A 15,556-nucleotide genomic window follows, 5' to 3' on the forward strand; every position below is an offset into this window, starting at 1 on the left:
ATGTGACCTCTCTTTCTCTCTGTAGATTTTGGCCGGCTGCGCAGATTCACAATAGCCTCACTCAGGAATTTTGGGATGGGGAAGACGGTCATGGAAAAACGGGTGTTGGAGGAGTCCCAGAGTCTCATCCAAGCTGTGTCACAGACAGGAGGTGAGGGTCTTATATCCTGCTGATTACCTGCACATAAAGTGTATAGAGTCACTGCAATTGTCTTAAAGTAATACATCCAAGATCATACCACCAGTGCGATTTACCCAGTTTCCATGAATACCATAGAATGTGGCACAGGTGCCCATAACCATTATTATATGTCAGAGACTGGTGATGTATCATTATAGATAGGCTGGATACTGTGTAATATTGGGGGTCATTCCCAGTTGATCGTAGCCCTGCAAAATTTTGCAGGGCTATGATCATGTCCATAGACATGCGGGGGGATGCCCAGCACAGGGCTAGTCCGCCCCGCATGTCAGTTCCACCCCCCCCCCCCCCCCGCAGAAGTGCAAAAGCATTGCACAGCGGCGATGCCTTTGCACTTTAGGAGTAGCTCCGGGCCAGCGCAGCTTTAGCGTGCTGGCCGGGAGCTACACGACGCTCCCCGGTCCGCAGCTGCTGCATGTGATGTCACGCAACCGCTGCGGACCGCCCCTCGCATGGTCCGGACATGCCTGCGTTGGCCGGACCAAGGCCACGAAACGGCGGCCAAGCGCCGCCATTCCAACCCCCCCGTCCAGCGACCCCCCCGCCCAGCGTCCGCCTCTGCCTGTCAATCAGGCAGAGGCGATCGTAGCGCAGCGCCGGCCTTTGACCGATGGGCATGCGCCGGTGCAATAAACTGCAGCGTGCGATCGGGTCAGAATGACCCCCATTGTGTATAGGTGAGGCAGCTATGCCGTTATGGCTGCTATGGTGTTCAGTATTTTTAGTGTTTAGTTTTAAAATGTTGTGAGTTTTTATAATCAGTATTGGAGTTAGACTGGAGTTAGACCGGAGTTAGACTGGAGAACATTGGTGGTCATTCCGAGTTGTTCGCTCGGTAAAAATCTTCGCATCGCAGCGATTTTCCGCTTAATGCGCATGCGCAATGTCCGCACTGCGACTGCGCCAAGTAAATTTGCTATGCAGTTAGGAATTTTACTCACGGCTTTTTCATCGTTCTGGCGATCGTAATGTGATTGACAGGAAATGGGTGTTACTGGGCGGAAACAGGCCGTTTTATGGGCGTGTGGGAAAAAACGCTACCGTTTCCGGAAAAAACGCAGGAGTGGCCGGAGAAACGGGGGAGTGTCTGGGCGAACGCTGGGTGTGTTTGTGACGTCAAACCAGGAACGACAAGCACTGAAATGATCGCAGAAGCCGAGTAAGTCTGGAGCTACTCAGAAAATGCTACGAGGTGTGTAATCGCAATATTGCGAATACATCATTCGCAATTTTAAGATGCTAAGATTCACTCCCAGTAGGCGGCGGCTTAGCATGAGCAAATCTGCTAAAATCCGCTTGCGAGCGAACAACTCGGAATGACCCCCACTGTAAAACCAAACACTACTACAGAAGGACTGCTTTGAAACAAAAAATGTAAGTTCACTAACTCTCCATGGCAAACAGCTGCGGCAGGATGTAACAGCGTCCAAGTCTGCGGGAGGTGCGGATTGCTGGCCGTACTCGGATGTTTTTTTAAAGTGACAGTCATTTACACAGCATTTACCGCTGACAGCATTTACCGCTGACAGTCATTTACACAGCATTTACCTCTGACAGCCATTTACACAGCATTTACAGCTGACATCCATTTACACAGCATTTACCTCTGACAGACATTTTCACAGCATTTACCTCTGAGTCATTTACACAGCATTTAACTCTGAGTCATTTACACAGCATTTACCTTTACAGCTGACAGCCATTTACACAGCATTTATCGCTGACAGTCATTTACACAGCATTTACCTCTGACAGTCATTTAAACAGCATTTACCTCTGACAGCCATTTATACAGCATTTACCGATGACAGTCATTTACACAGCATTTACCGCGGACAGCCATTTACACAGCATTTACAGCTGACAGTCATTTACACAGCATTTACCTCTGACAGACATTTACACAGCATTTACTGCTGACAGTCATTTACACAGCATTTACCGCTGACAGCCATTTACACAGCATTTACCTCTGACAGTCATTTACACAGCATTTACCGCTGACAGCCATTTACACAGCATTTACCACTGACAGCCTTTTACACAGCATTTACCGCTGACAGTTATTTACACAGCATTTACAGCTGACACTCATTTATACAGCATTTACCGCTGACACCCATTTACACAGCATTTACCTCTGACAGCTATTTACACAGCATTTACCTCTGACAGCCATTTACACAGCATTTACCGCTGACAGTCATTGACACAGTATTTTCTGCTGACAGTCATTTACACAGTAACATAGTAACATAGTATCTAAGGTTGAAAAAAGACTATTGTCCATCGAGTTCAACCTATTTGTGGTCTCCTATGCACGATTATTTTGTATAAAATTTTGACTGAAGTTGATGACTGCCGTTACATTTTACCCCTCTTTTTTATAATAACCATAGTGCGTGACTATGGCCCGTAACCTTGGATATCATTATCCATTAGGAATTTATCTAACCCATTCTTAAAGGTGTTGACTGAGTCGGCCATTACAACTCCCTCAGGCAGGGAATTCCAAACACGTATCGTCCTTACCGTAGAAAAGCCTTTACACCGTATTGTGCGAATCTCCTCTCCTCTAACCTGAGCGAGTGTCCATGAGTTCTCTGTGTTGATCTAACCAAAAACAGGTCCTGCGCAAGATCTGTATATTGTCCCCTTATATATTTGTAAATGTTGATCATGTCCCCTCTTAATCTCCTCTTTTCCAGTGTAAACATGCCTAGTCTTGCAAGCCTTTCCTCGTATTCCAGCGACTCCATGCCCTTAATTAGTTTGGTCAACCTCCTCTGTACCTTTTCTAGCTCCAGGATATCCTTTTTGTAGTAAGGTGCCCAGAATTGTACACAGTATTCAAGGTGTGGCCTCACAAGTGATTTATATAACAGGACTATAATACTCTCGTCCCTAGCATCAATTCCCCGTTTTATGCCTGCTAATATCTTATTAGCCTTCTTTGCTGCACTTCTACTTTGGGTACTTCTGCTTAGTTTGCTATCTATGAGGACACCTAAGTCCTTTTCCAGTACAGAATCCCCTAATTTTACCCCATTTAGTAGGTAGGTGTTATTTTTGTTCATGTTACCACAGTGCATTACCTTACACTTGTCTGTGTTGAAGCACATTCTCCATTTCGCTGCCCAAGCTTCTAATTTAACTAAGTCGTTCTGAAGCGACTCAGCATCCTCCTCCGCATTTCTAACTTTACACAATTTGGTATCATCTGCAAAAATTGACACCATGCTCTCTAGACCTCCTGTTAGGTCATTAATGAAAATATTGAACCGCTGACAGCCATTTACACAGCATTTACCACTGAAAGTCATTTACACAGCATTTACCGCTGACACTCATTTACACAGCATTTACAGCTGACAGTCATTTACACAGCATTAACAGCTGACAGTCATTTACACAGCATTTACCTCAGACAGTCATTTACACAACATTTACCTCTGACAGCCATTTACACAGCATTTACCTCTGACAGTCATTTACACAACATTTACCTCTGACAACCATTTACACAGCATTTACCGCTCATTTACACAGCATTTACCGCTGACAGCCATTTACACAGCATTTACCTCTGACAGTCATTTACACAGCATTTACCTCTGACAGCCATTTACACAGCATTTACCTCTGACAGCCATTTACAGAGCATTTACCGCTGACAGCCATTTACACAGCATTTACCTCTGACAGCCATTTACACAGAATTTACCTCTGACAGCCATTTACACAGTATTTACCTCTGACAGCCATTTACACAGCATTTACCGCTGACAGCCATTTACACAGCATTTACCGCTGACAGCCATTTACACAGCATTTACTGCTGACACTCATTTACACAGCATTTACCTCTGACAGTCATTTACACAGCATTTACCTCTGACAGCCATTTACACAGCATTTACCTCTGACAGTCATTTACACAGCATTTACCGCTGAAGTCATTTACACAGCATTTACCACTGAAAGTCATTTACACAGCATTTACCGCTGACACTCATTTACACAGCATTTACAGCTGACAGTCATTTACACAGCATTCACAGCTGACAGTCATTTACACAGCATTTACCTCTCACAGCCATTTACACAGCATTTACCTCTGACAGTCATTTACACAGCATTTACCTCTGACAGCCATTTACACAGCATTTACCTCTGACAGTCATTTACACAGCATTTACCGCTGAAAGTCATTTACACAGCATTTACCACTGAAAGTCATTTACACAGCATTTACCGCTGACACTCATTTACACAGCATTTACAGCTGACAGTCATTTACACAGCATTTACAGCTCACAGTCATTTACACAGCATTTACCTCTCACAGCCATTTACACAGCATTTACCTCTGACAGTCATTTACACAACATTTACCTCTGACAACCATTTACACAGCATTTACCTCTGACAGTCATTTACACAGCATTTACCTCTGACAGTCATTTACACAGCATTTACCTCTGACAGTCATTTACACAGCATTAACCGCTCATTTACACAGCATTTACCGCTGACAGTCATTTACACAGCATTTACCTCTGACAGCCATTTACACAGCATTTACCTCTGACAGCCATTTACACAGCATTTACCGCTGACAGCCATTTACACAGCATTTACCTCTGACAGCCATTTACACAGAATTTACCTCTGACAGCCATTTACACAGTATTTACCTCTGACAGCCGTTTACACAGCATTTACCGCTGACAGCCATTTACACAGCATTTACTGCTGACACTCATTTACACAGCATTTACCTCTGACAGTCATTTACACAGCATTTACCTCTGACAGCCATTTACACAGCATTTACCTCTGACAGTCATTTACACAGCATTTACCGCTGAAGTCATTTACACAGCATTTACCACTGAAAGTCATTTACACAGCATTTACCACTGACACTCATTTACACAGCATTTACAGCTGACAGTCATTTACACAGCATTCACAGCTGACAGTCATTTACACAGCATTTACCTCTCACAGCCATTTACACAGCATTTACCTCTGACAGTCATTTACACAGCATTTACCTCTGACAGCCATTTACACAGCATTTACCTCTGACAGTCATTTACACAGCATTTACCGCTGAAAGTCATTTACACAGCATTTACCACTGAAAGTCATTTACACAGCATTTACCGCTGACACTCATTTACACAGCATTTACAGCTGACAGTCATTTACACAGCATTTACAGCTCACAGTCATTTACACAGCATTTACCTCTCACAGCCATTTACACAGCATAAACCTCTGACAGTCATTTACACAACATTTACCTCTGACAACCATTTACACAGCATTTACCTCTGACAGTCATTTACACAGCATTTACCTCTGACAGTCATTTACACAGCATTTACCGCTCATTTACACAGCATTTACCTCTGACAGTCATTTACACAGCATTTACCTCTGACAGCCATTTACACAGCATTTACCTCTGACAGCCATTTACACAGCATTTACCGCTGACAGCCATTTACACAGCATTTACCTCTGACAGCCATTTACACAGCATTTACCTCTGACAGCCTTTTACACAGTATTTACCTCTGACAGCCGTTTACACAGCATTTACCGCTGACAGCCATTTACACAGCATTTACTGCTGACACTCATTTACACAGCATTTACCTCTGACAGTCATTTACACAGCATTTACCTCTGACAGCCATTTACACAGCATTTACCTCTGACAGTCATTTACACAGCATTTACCGCTGAAGTCATTTACACAGCATTTACCACTGAAAGTCATTTACATAGCATTTACCGCTGACACTCATTTACACAGCATTTACAGCTGACAGTCATTTACACAGCATTCACAGCTGACAGTCATTTACACAGCATTTACCTCTCACAGCCATTTACACAGCATTTACCTCTGACAGTCATTTACACAACATTTACCTCTGACAACCATTTACACAGCATTTACCTCTGACAGTCGTTTACACAGCATTTACCTCTGACAGTCATTTACACAGCATTTACCTCTGACAGCCATTTACACAGCATTTACCGCTGAAAGTCATTTACACAGCATTTACCTCTGACTGTCATTTACACAGCATTTACCTCTGACAGTCATTTACACAGCATTTACCGCTGATAGTCATTTACACAGCATTTACCGCTGACAGCCATTTACACAGCATTTACCTCTGACAGTCATTTACACAACATTTACCTCTGACAACCATTTACACAGCATTTACCTCTGACAGTCGTTTACACAGCATTTACCTCTGACAGTCATTTACACAGCATTTACCTCTGACAGTCATTTACACAGCATTTACCGCTGACAGTAATTTACACAGCATTTACCGCTGACAGTCATTTACACAGCATTTACCTCTGACAGCCATCTACACAGCATTTACCTCTGACAGCCATTTACACAGCATTTACCGCTGACAGCCATTTACACAGCATTTACCTCTGACAGTCATTTACACAGCATTTACCTCTGACAGTCACTAACACAGCATTTACCGCTGACAGTTATTTACACAGCATTTACCTCTGAGTCATTTACACAGCATTTACCTCTGACAGCCATTTACACAGCATTTACAGCTGACAGCCATTTACACAGTGTGACAGGACGGTACCGTACGAAAGCACTCGCCGCTTTCGCGTCCCGTTGGCTGCGCACAGAATGGAAGGTCAAGCCACACGAGGCCTGACCACATAGGGGATTCCTGCTTACTGTCAGTAACCGCCTGTTACTGACTCCACCCACTGCGCTGTGGGCGGGTACTCGCTGCCACCACCAAACTCCTAACCTGCCGTTGCGTTTGGAGCCACAGTTCTGCTCTGTATGTGCCGACGCACTGCCTTACCACAGCTGTGTGGTGCTGACGAATTCCCACTAGCCACTTGCTAGGCCTCTACCGGTAGCTGGCGGAAGGCGGAGCTTGGAGACGTTTGGTGCTTCCCTGGACAGCCGGAGAACGGAGCTAGGTTTGGCCTAACCCTGTTGGTCACAAGATGAAGCAGTCTTCTTGAGGCAAGGATGTTTATTGCTCAATAACCTTTAAAAAGGCTCCTCCCTATTGCTAGGGGCAACAGCATACAATCAGATGTTTTCAGCAGAATAAGATGTTACAATCCCCAATCCTATGGGCCAACTGCCCTCCTTTTATCCCTCTCCAAGACCCCTTACCACAGGGGGTAAGCCCGCCCTGTGGTGCACAACCAATCAATGTTTACCCATGAGCTGTGCATGCCTTGGTCTCATGCACAGCTTACATTGTCCCCTATGGACAGTGGGGAGTGGTCGGTCTCCTTTGACTCTCCCATCTTGGAGGATCAGGATACTCCCCGGTGCCGTTCAGTCTGGCTGGGGGAAAGTTTTCCCTCCTAAACTGACTTCCAGAAACCTGCCCGGGACTCAGCCCACTGGCTGCGGCCTGGATTTGGGCTGCAGAGCTGGGCAGCCTGGCTCCCCGGTCCAGGTTTCTAGGCCATTACGGGTGATCTCCATGGAGCTCCAAGAAACCACTCAGCTTGTTTCATAGCTGAGCTGCTTCTCTCTCTCCCTGTGCCCCTTGGAAGTGTGAGGCTGGATGGGAAAGCATTCCGTTTTTGGGGAAAAGGTCTGGGAGAATCCATCAGCCTGCACAGCCATGGATTCCCCCCTCCTGGGACACACAACCAAGTAAGTGCAATTTACCTTTAAATACATTACATTTAAATCACACTGTACATGTTATACATTTAAATACACTCTGAGCCTGCACAGGCTCCACATACCTAGGCACTGCAGTGCCTTACAACACACTGTACTTTCTCCTTTAAATATACACTGTCTGGTTTGTGGAATACTGTGTCCTAGCCCTGCAGCCTGGCTGCTAGGGCTCTCTCAGTGCTGGAGGTATGGGGCTGGCTTCCCCCACCCTCCAGCCTGCCTGCCTGCCACTGGGGTCCAGGGAGCTGGCTCTCCCTGTCCCCCCAGTGTGGCACTACCTTTGTGGCCTCGCCGCACACAGCGGCGCACCCCCCTGTACTGAAGCCCGGCCGCCGTGACTCTGGCTCTGTTGCAGCGCTGAGGTGCCGGGCGCTGAGGTGCGGTCAGCGGCTGCCCTCTCCCCCGGCGCGCACACTCTGCTGAGCGCGCCGGGGGATGCCCTCACTGCCGTGGTCTCCGGAGGGGTCCGGGACCACGGCACACCATAAAAAGTAAATTTTTAAAACATATTTCTAAACACGGCGCCTAGCGCCCACGGTATTCAAATCTGGCGCCAAGCGCCCATTGTCTTTTAAAATGGCGCCGGGCACTAGGGGTTAACCCCTTCAGTGCCGCGGCGGCCATTTCCCTCGTGGCTGGGGCTCTCCGGCCACACACAGCATTTACCTCTGACAGTTATTTACACAGCATTTACCTCTGACAGTCATTTACACAGCATTTACCTCGGAGTCATTTACACAGCATTTACCTCTGAATCATTTACACAGCATTTACCTTTACCGCTGACAGCCATTTACACAGCATTTACCGCTGACAGTCATTTACACAGCATTTACCTCTGACAGTCATTTACACAGCATTTACCACTGACAGTCATTTACACAGCATTTACCGCTGACAGTCATTTGCACAGCATTTACCGCGGACAGCCATTTACACAGCATTTACAGCTGACAGTCATTTACACAGCATTTACCACTGACAGCCATTTACACACTATTTACCGCTGACAGCCATTTACACAGCATTTACCACTGACAGCCATTTACACAGCATTTACCGCTGACAGTTATTTTCACAGCATTTACCGCTGACACTAATTTATACAGCATTTACCACTGACAGTCATTTACACAGCATTTACCGCTGACAGTTATTTACACGGCATTTACCTCTGACAGCCATTTACACAGCATTTACCGCTGACAGTCATTTACACAGTATTTACCGCCTACAGTCATTTACACAGTAACATAGTAACATAGTAACATAGTATCTAAGGATGAAAAAAGACAATTGTCCATCGAGTTCAACCTATTTGTGGTCTCCTTTGCACGATTATTTTGTATAAAATTTTGACTGAAGTTGATGACTGCCGTTACATTTTACCCCTCTTTTTTATAATAACCATAGTGCATGACTATGCCCCGTAACCCTGGATATCATTATCCATTAGGAATTTATCTAACCCATTCTTAAAGGTGTTGACTGAGTCGGCCATTACAACTCCCTCAGGCAGGGAATTCCAAACACGTATCGTCCTTACCGTAAAAAAGCCTTTACGCCGTATTGTGCGGAATCTCCTCTCCTCTAACCTGAGTGAGTGTCCACGAGTTCTCTGTGTTGATCTAACCAAAAACTGGTCCTGCGCAAGATCTGTATATTGTCCCCTTATATATTTGTAAATGTTGATCATGTCCCCTCTTAATCTCCTCTTTTCCAGTGTAAACATGCATAGTCTTGCAAGCCTTTCCTCGTATTCCAGCGTCTCCATGCCCTTAATTAGTTTGGTCGCCCTCCTCTGTACCTTTTCTAGCTCCAGGATATCCTTTTTGTAGTAAGGTGCCCAGAATTGTACACAGTATTCAAGGTGTGGCCTCACTAGTGATTTATATAACAGGACTATAATACTCTCGTCCCTAGCATCAATTCCCCGTTTTATGCATGCTAATATCTTATTAGCCTTCTTTGCTGCACTCCTACTTTGGGTACTACTGCTTAGTTTGCTATCTATGAGGACACCTAAGTCCTTTTCCAGTACAGAATCCCCTAATTTTACCCTATGTAGTAGGTAGGTGTTATTTTTGTTCATGTTACCACAGTGCATTACCTTACACTTGTCTGTATTGAAGTACATTCTCCATTTCGCTGCCCAAGCTTCTAATTTAACTAAGTCGTTCTGAAGCGACTCAGCATCCTCCTCCGCATTTCTAACTTTACACAATTTGATATCATCTGCAAAAATTGACACCATGCTCTCTAGACCTTCTGTTAGGTCATTAATGAAAATATTGAACCGCTAACAGCCATTTACACAGCATTTACCAATGACACTCATTTACACAGCATTTACAGCTGACAGTCATTTACACAGCATTTACCTCTGACAGTCATTTACACAGCATTTACCTCTGACAGCCATTTACACAGCATTTACCTCTGACAGTAATTTACACAGCATTTACCTCTGACAACCATGTACACAGCATTTACCTCTGACAGCATTTACCTCTGAAAGCCGTTTACACAGCATTTACCGCTGACAGCCATTTACACAGCATTTACCGCTGACACTCTTTTACACAGCATTTACCTCTGACAGTCATTTACACAACATTTACCTCTGACAGCCATTTACACAGCATTTACCTCTGACAGTCATTTACACAACATTTACCTCTGACAACCATTTACACAGCATTTACCTCTGACAGCCATTTACACGGCATTTACCTCTACAGTCATTTACACAGCATTTACCTCTGACAACCATTTACACAGCATTTACCTCTGACAGACATTTACACACCATTTACCTCTGACAGCCGTATACACAGCATTTACCGCTGACAGCCATTTACACAGCATTTACCGCTGACAGTCATTTACACAGCATTTACCTCTGACAGTCATTTACACAGTAACATAGTAACATAGTAACATAGTATCTAAGGTTGAAAAAAGACAATTGTCCATCGAGTTCAACCTATTTGTGGTCTCCTATGCACGATTATTTTGTATAAAATTTTGACTGAAGTTGATGACTGCCGTTACGTTTTACCCCTCTTTTTTATAATAACCATAGTGCGTGACTATGCCCCGTAACCCTGGATATCATTATCCATTAGGAATTTATCTAACCCATTCTTAAAGGTGTTGACTGAGTCGGCCATTACAACTCCCTCAGGCAGGGAATTCCAAACACGTATCGTCCTTACCATAAAAAAGCCTTTACGCCGTATTGTGCGGAATCTCCTCTCCTCTAACCTGAGTGAGTGTCCACGAGTTCTCTGTGTTGATCTAACCAAAAACTGGTCCTGCGCAAGATCTGTATATTGTCCCCTTATATATTTGTAAATGTTGATCATGTCCCCTCTTAATCTCCTCTTTTCCAGTGTAAACATGCATAGTCTTGCAAGCCTTTCCTCGTATTCCAGCGTCTCCATGCCCTTAATTAGTTTGGTCGCCCTCCTCTGTACCTTTTCTAGCTCCAGGATATCCTTTTTGTAGTAAGGTGCCCAGAATTGTACACAGTATTCAAGGTGTGGCCTCACAAGTGATTTATATAACAGGACTATAATACTCTCGTCCCTAGCATCAATTCCCCGTTTTATGCATGCTAATATCTTATTAGCCTTCTTTGCTGCACTCCTACTTTGGGTACTACTGCTTAGTTTGCTATCTATGAGGACACCTAAGTCCTTTTCCAGTACAGAATCCCCTAATTTTACCCCATTTAGTAGGTAGGTGTTATTTTTGTTCATGTTACCACAGTGCATTACCTTACACTTGTCTGTATTGAAGTGCATTCTCCATTTCGCTGCCCAAGCTTCTAATTTAACTAAGTCGTTCTGAAGCGACTCAGCATCCTCCTCCGCATTTCTAACTTTACACAATTTGATATCATCTGCAAAAATTGACACCATGCTCTCTAGACCTTCTGTTAGGTCATTAATGAAAATATTGAACCGCTAACAGCCATTCACACAGCATTTACCACTGACACTCATTTACACAGCATTTACAGCTGACAGTCATTTACACAGCATTTACCTCTGACAGTCATTTACACAGCATTTACCTCTGACAGCCATTTACACAGCATTTACCTCTGACAGTCAGTTACACAGCATTTACCTCTGACAACCATTTACACAGCATTTACCGCTGACAGCCATTTACACAGCATTTACCTCTGACAGCCATTTACACAGCATTTACCTCTGACATCAATTTACACAGCATTTACCGCTGACAGTCATTTACACAGCATTTTCCTCTGACAGTCATTTACACATTTATCTCTGACAGCCATTTATACAGCATTTACCGCTGACAGCCATTTACACATTTACAGCTGACAGCCATTTACACAGCATTTACCTCTGACAGCCATTTACACAGCATTTACCTCTGACAGCCATTTACACAGCATTTACCTCTGACAGCCATTTACACAGCATTTACCTCTGACAGCCATTTACACAGCATTTACCTCTGACAGTCATTTACACAGCATTTACCGCTGACAGTCATTTACACAGCATTTACCTCTGACAGCCATTTACACAGCATTTACCTCTGACAGTCATTTACACAGCATTTACCTCTGACAGCCATTTACACAGCATTTACCTCTGACAGCCATTTACACAGCATTTACCTCTGACAGTCATTTACACAGCATTTACCGCTGACAGTCATTTACACAGCATTTACCTCTGACAGCCATTTACACAGCATTTACCTCTGACAGTCATTTACACAGCATTTACCTCTGACAGCCATTTACACAGCATTTACCGCTGACAGCCATTTACACAGCATTTACCTTTAACAACTACAGACCAGTGAGTCTTAAATCAGTAGTAGGGAAATTGATGGAAACACTCTTAAAAGAAAGAGTTGTAGATTATCTCAAATCCGGCAATTTACTGGATCCCAAACAGCATGGATTCACTGGGGGGAGATCATGTCAAACAAATCTTATTGACTTTTTTGATTGTGTGACTAAAGTGATGGATAAAGGTGGAGCCATGGATATAGCTTATCTAGACTTTAGTAAGGCTTTTGACACAGTTCCACATCGCAGACTGCTAAATAAACTTGAAAGTTTGGGATTGGATATTAGGATTATTGAATGGATAAGATCTTGGTTGAAGGATAGAAAACAGAGAGTTGTGGTAAATGGAGTGCATTCACAGGAGGGAAATGTTACCAGTGGAGTACCCCAGGGATCTGTACTTGGACCAGTGCTTTTTAACATCTTTATTGGTGACATTGCAAATGGCATTAAAGGGAAAGTTTGCCTTTTTGCAGATGACACAAAATTATGCAACGGGGTAGAAACACCAGGTGGGGTAAAACAAATGATTGAGGATCTAGGTAGACTAGAGGAATGGTCAAGAGTCTGGCAATTACAGTTTAATGCCAAAAAATGCAAAATCATGCACTTGAGTCTCAAAAATCCTAAAGCTAAATACAGTATTAATGGCACTATACTGGAAACTACTGAGGAGGAAAGGGATCTAGGAGTCACTATTTCAGGTGACATAAAGGATAAATATAGTATTAATGGCACTATACTGGGAACTACTGAGGAGGAAAGGGATCTAGGAGTCCCTATTTCAGGTGACATAAAGGATAAATATAGTATTAATGGCACTATACTGGAAACTACTGAGGAGGAAAGGGATCTAGGAGTCACTATTTCAGATGACTTAAAGGCAGGTAAGCCATATAACAAGGCAATGAGGAAGGCTAGTCAGATGCTTGGCTGCATTGGGAGAGGAATCAGCAGCAGAAAGAAAGAAGTAATAATGCCACTGTATAGGTCATTGGTACGGCCTCATCTAGAATACTGTATTTAGTTCTGGAGGCCATATCTTCAAAAGGATATTAATACATTAGAAACTGTACAAAGGAGGGCAACTAAAATGGTGCATGGCCTACATCACAAAACATACCCAGAACGACTAAGAAATCTCAATATGTATAGTTTGGAGCAGAGAAGGGAAAGGGGGGACATGATAGAAACTTTCAAATATATCAAGGGTTTTAACAAAGTCCAGGAGGGAAACATTCTCCAAATGCAGAGAAGCAATAGGACACGAGGACATGCACTGAGACTGGAGGGGGGGAGGTTCAGGGGAAATTTGCGGAAAAATTATTTCACAGAAAGGGTAGTGGACAAGTGGAATAGCCTCCCATCAGAGGTGGTAGAGGCTAAGACAGTAGAGCAATTTAAACATGCATGGGATAGACATAAGGATATCCTTACAAAGAAATAAGGATCAAATAAGGTTAGAGATAAAAATAATATATAAAAAAAAAAGGGGCAGACTAGATGGGCCAAGTGGCTCTTATCTGCCGACAAATTCTATGTTTCTATGTTTCTATTTACCTCTGACAGCCATTTACACAGCATTTACCGCTGACAGCCATTTACACAGCATTTACCGCTGACAGTCATTTACACAGCATTTACCTATGACAGTCATTTACACAGCATTTACCTCTGACAGTCATTTACACAGCATTTACCTCTGACAGCCATTTACACAGCATTTACCGCTGACAGTCATTTACACACCATGGTTTTGTCCTGTAATTGATTGCAGTTTAAAAAAAATGCCCGATAGAGTATTTCAAGTGTTTCTCCTTTCGGGCGCGTACAGCCGCTACCGCTGACATATCTGTTATGTTCTTCTATCATTTTCACGGGCTGGTAACTAGTATATACACAGATGTAGCCACACTCATGTAGCCAGCAGCTTGCCGTATTCATGGAAAGCCAGACGTGGCAAGTGTGCCCGCAACTAGGACGCACGTGTGCGTCTAAGTACGCGCACCCATAGGAATACATGGGCGTCGTACTAAGCCACAGCTCAGCGTACTAAGTTGCACCCGTGCCTCAGTTTTAGGGCCTCATTCAGTATGAGTAGCAGATTTAGCTTTTTAGCAGAATCTGCTACTCTTTCAAACGCATACTGGGGGCAGCCCAACAACTGCAACCGCGCTCTAATTGCGATTGCGGCAAGATTAGTGCGCAGTCACGGAAACTAGGGAAGCCTCCAACTGGAGCAGCCAGGCTTCGACGACAGGAGTACCACCGGTATCTTTTGTGACATCACGCAGCCTCCCAGTGGCGTAACTAGAAATTTTTCTCCCCCAAGCCAAAAAATTCTTCGGCGCCCCCCCCCCCCCCCTTTCATGCTACATAATTGGGAGCAAGAAAGGGATAAATATGCGTGCGCCAAAGGCGCGCGCGGCAAAATAAGGGGTGTGGTTTCGTTGGAATGGGCGTGGTTTCGCATAAAGGGGCGTGGCATTGCAGAAAAAGACTACCTTATACCCCAGTTCTGCAACCTGCACGCCCATACGTTGGCCACCACAGGGAAGAAAAATAATCCTGATTCATGCCCCTTACATTATTTGTAATTTTTCCTCATTATAGTAATGCCCAGTATACATTATGCCACATACTGCAATGCCCTTAGACATTATTCCACACACAATAATGCACGACACAATATGCACACACTGTAATGCCCCCGACACATTATGCCACACACCGTAATGCCCGTGACACATTATGCCACACACCGTAATGCCTGTGA

At 44.1% G+C, this 15,556-nt stretch overlaps 1 protein-coding gene across 7 annotated transcripts in view; it reads left to right on the forward strand.

The window, feature by feature from the left end:
* Positions 1 to 15,556, forward strand: part of LOC134927086 (cytochrome P450 2F2-like) — a 322,012-nt gene that overhangs the window by 166,259 nt on the left and 140,197 nt on the right. For all 7 annotated transcript variants that reach the window (XM_063921090.1, XM_063921085.1, XM_063921092.1 and 4 more), the window contains one exon: positions 26 to 151. In XM_063921090.1, coding sequence (XP_063777160.1) covers positions 26 to 151 — 126 coding nt within the window. The remainder of the gene's footprint in view (positions 1 to 25; positions 152 to 15,556) is intronic.

Source organism: Pseudophryne corroboree, chromosome 5 (assembly GCF_028390025.1).
Source record: "Pseudophryne corroboree isolate aPseCor3 chromosome 5, aPseCor3.hap2, whole genome shotgun sequence".
NCBI lineage: Eukaryota > Metazoa > Chordata > Amphibia > Anura > Myobatrachidae > Pseudophryne > Pseudophryne corroboree.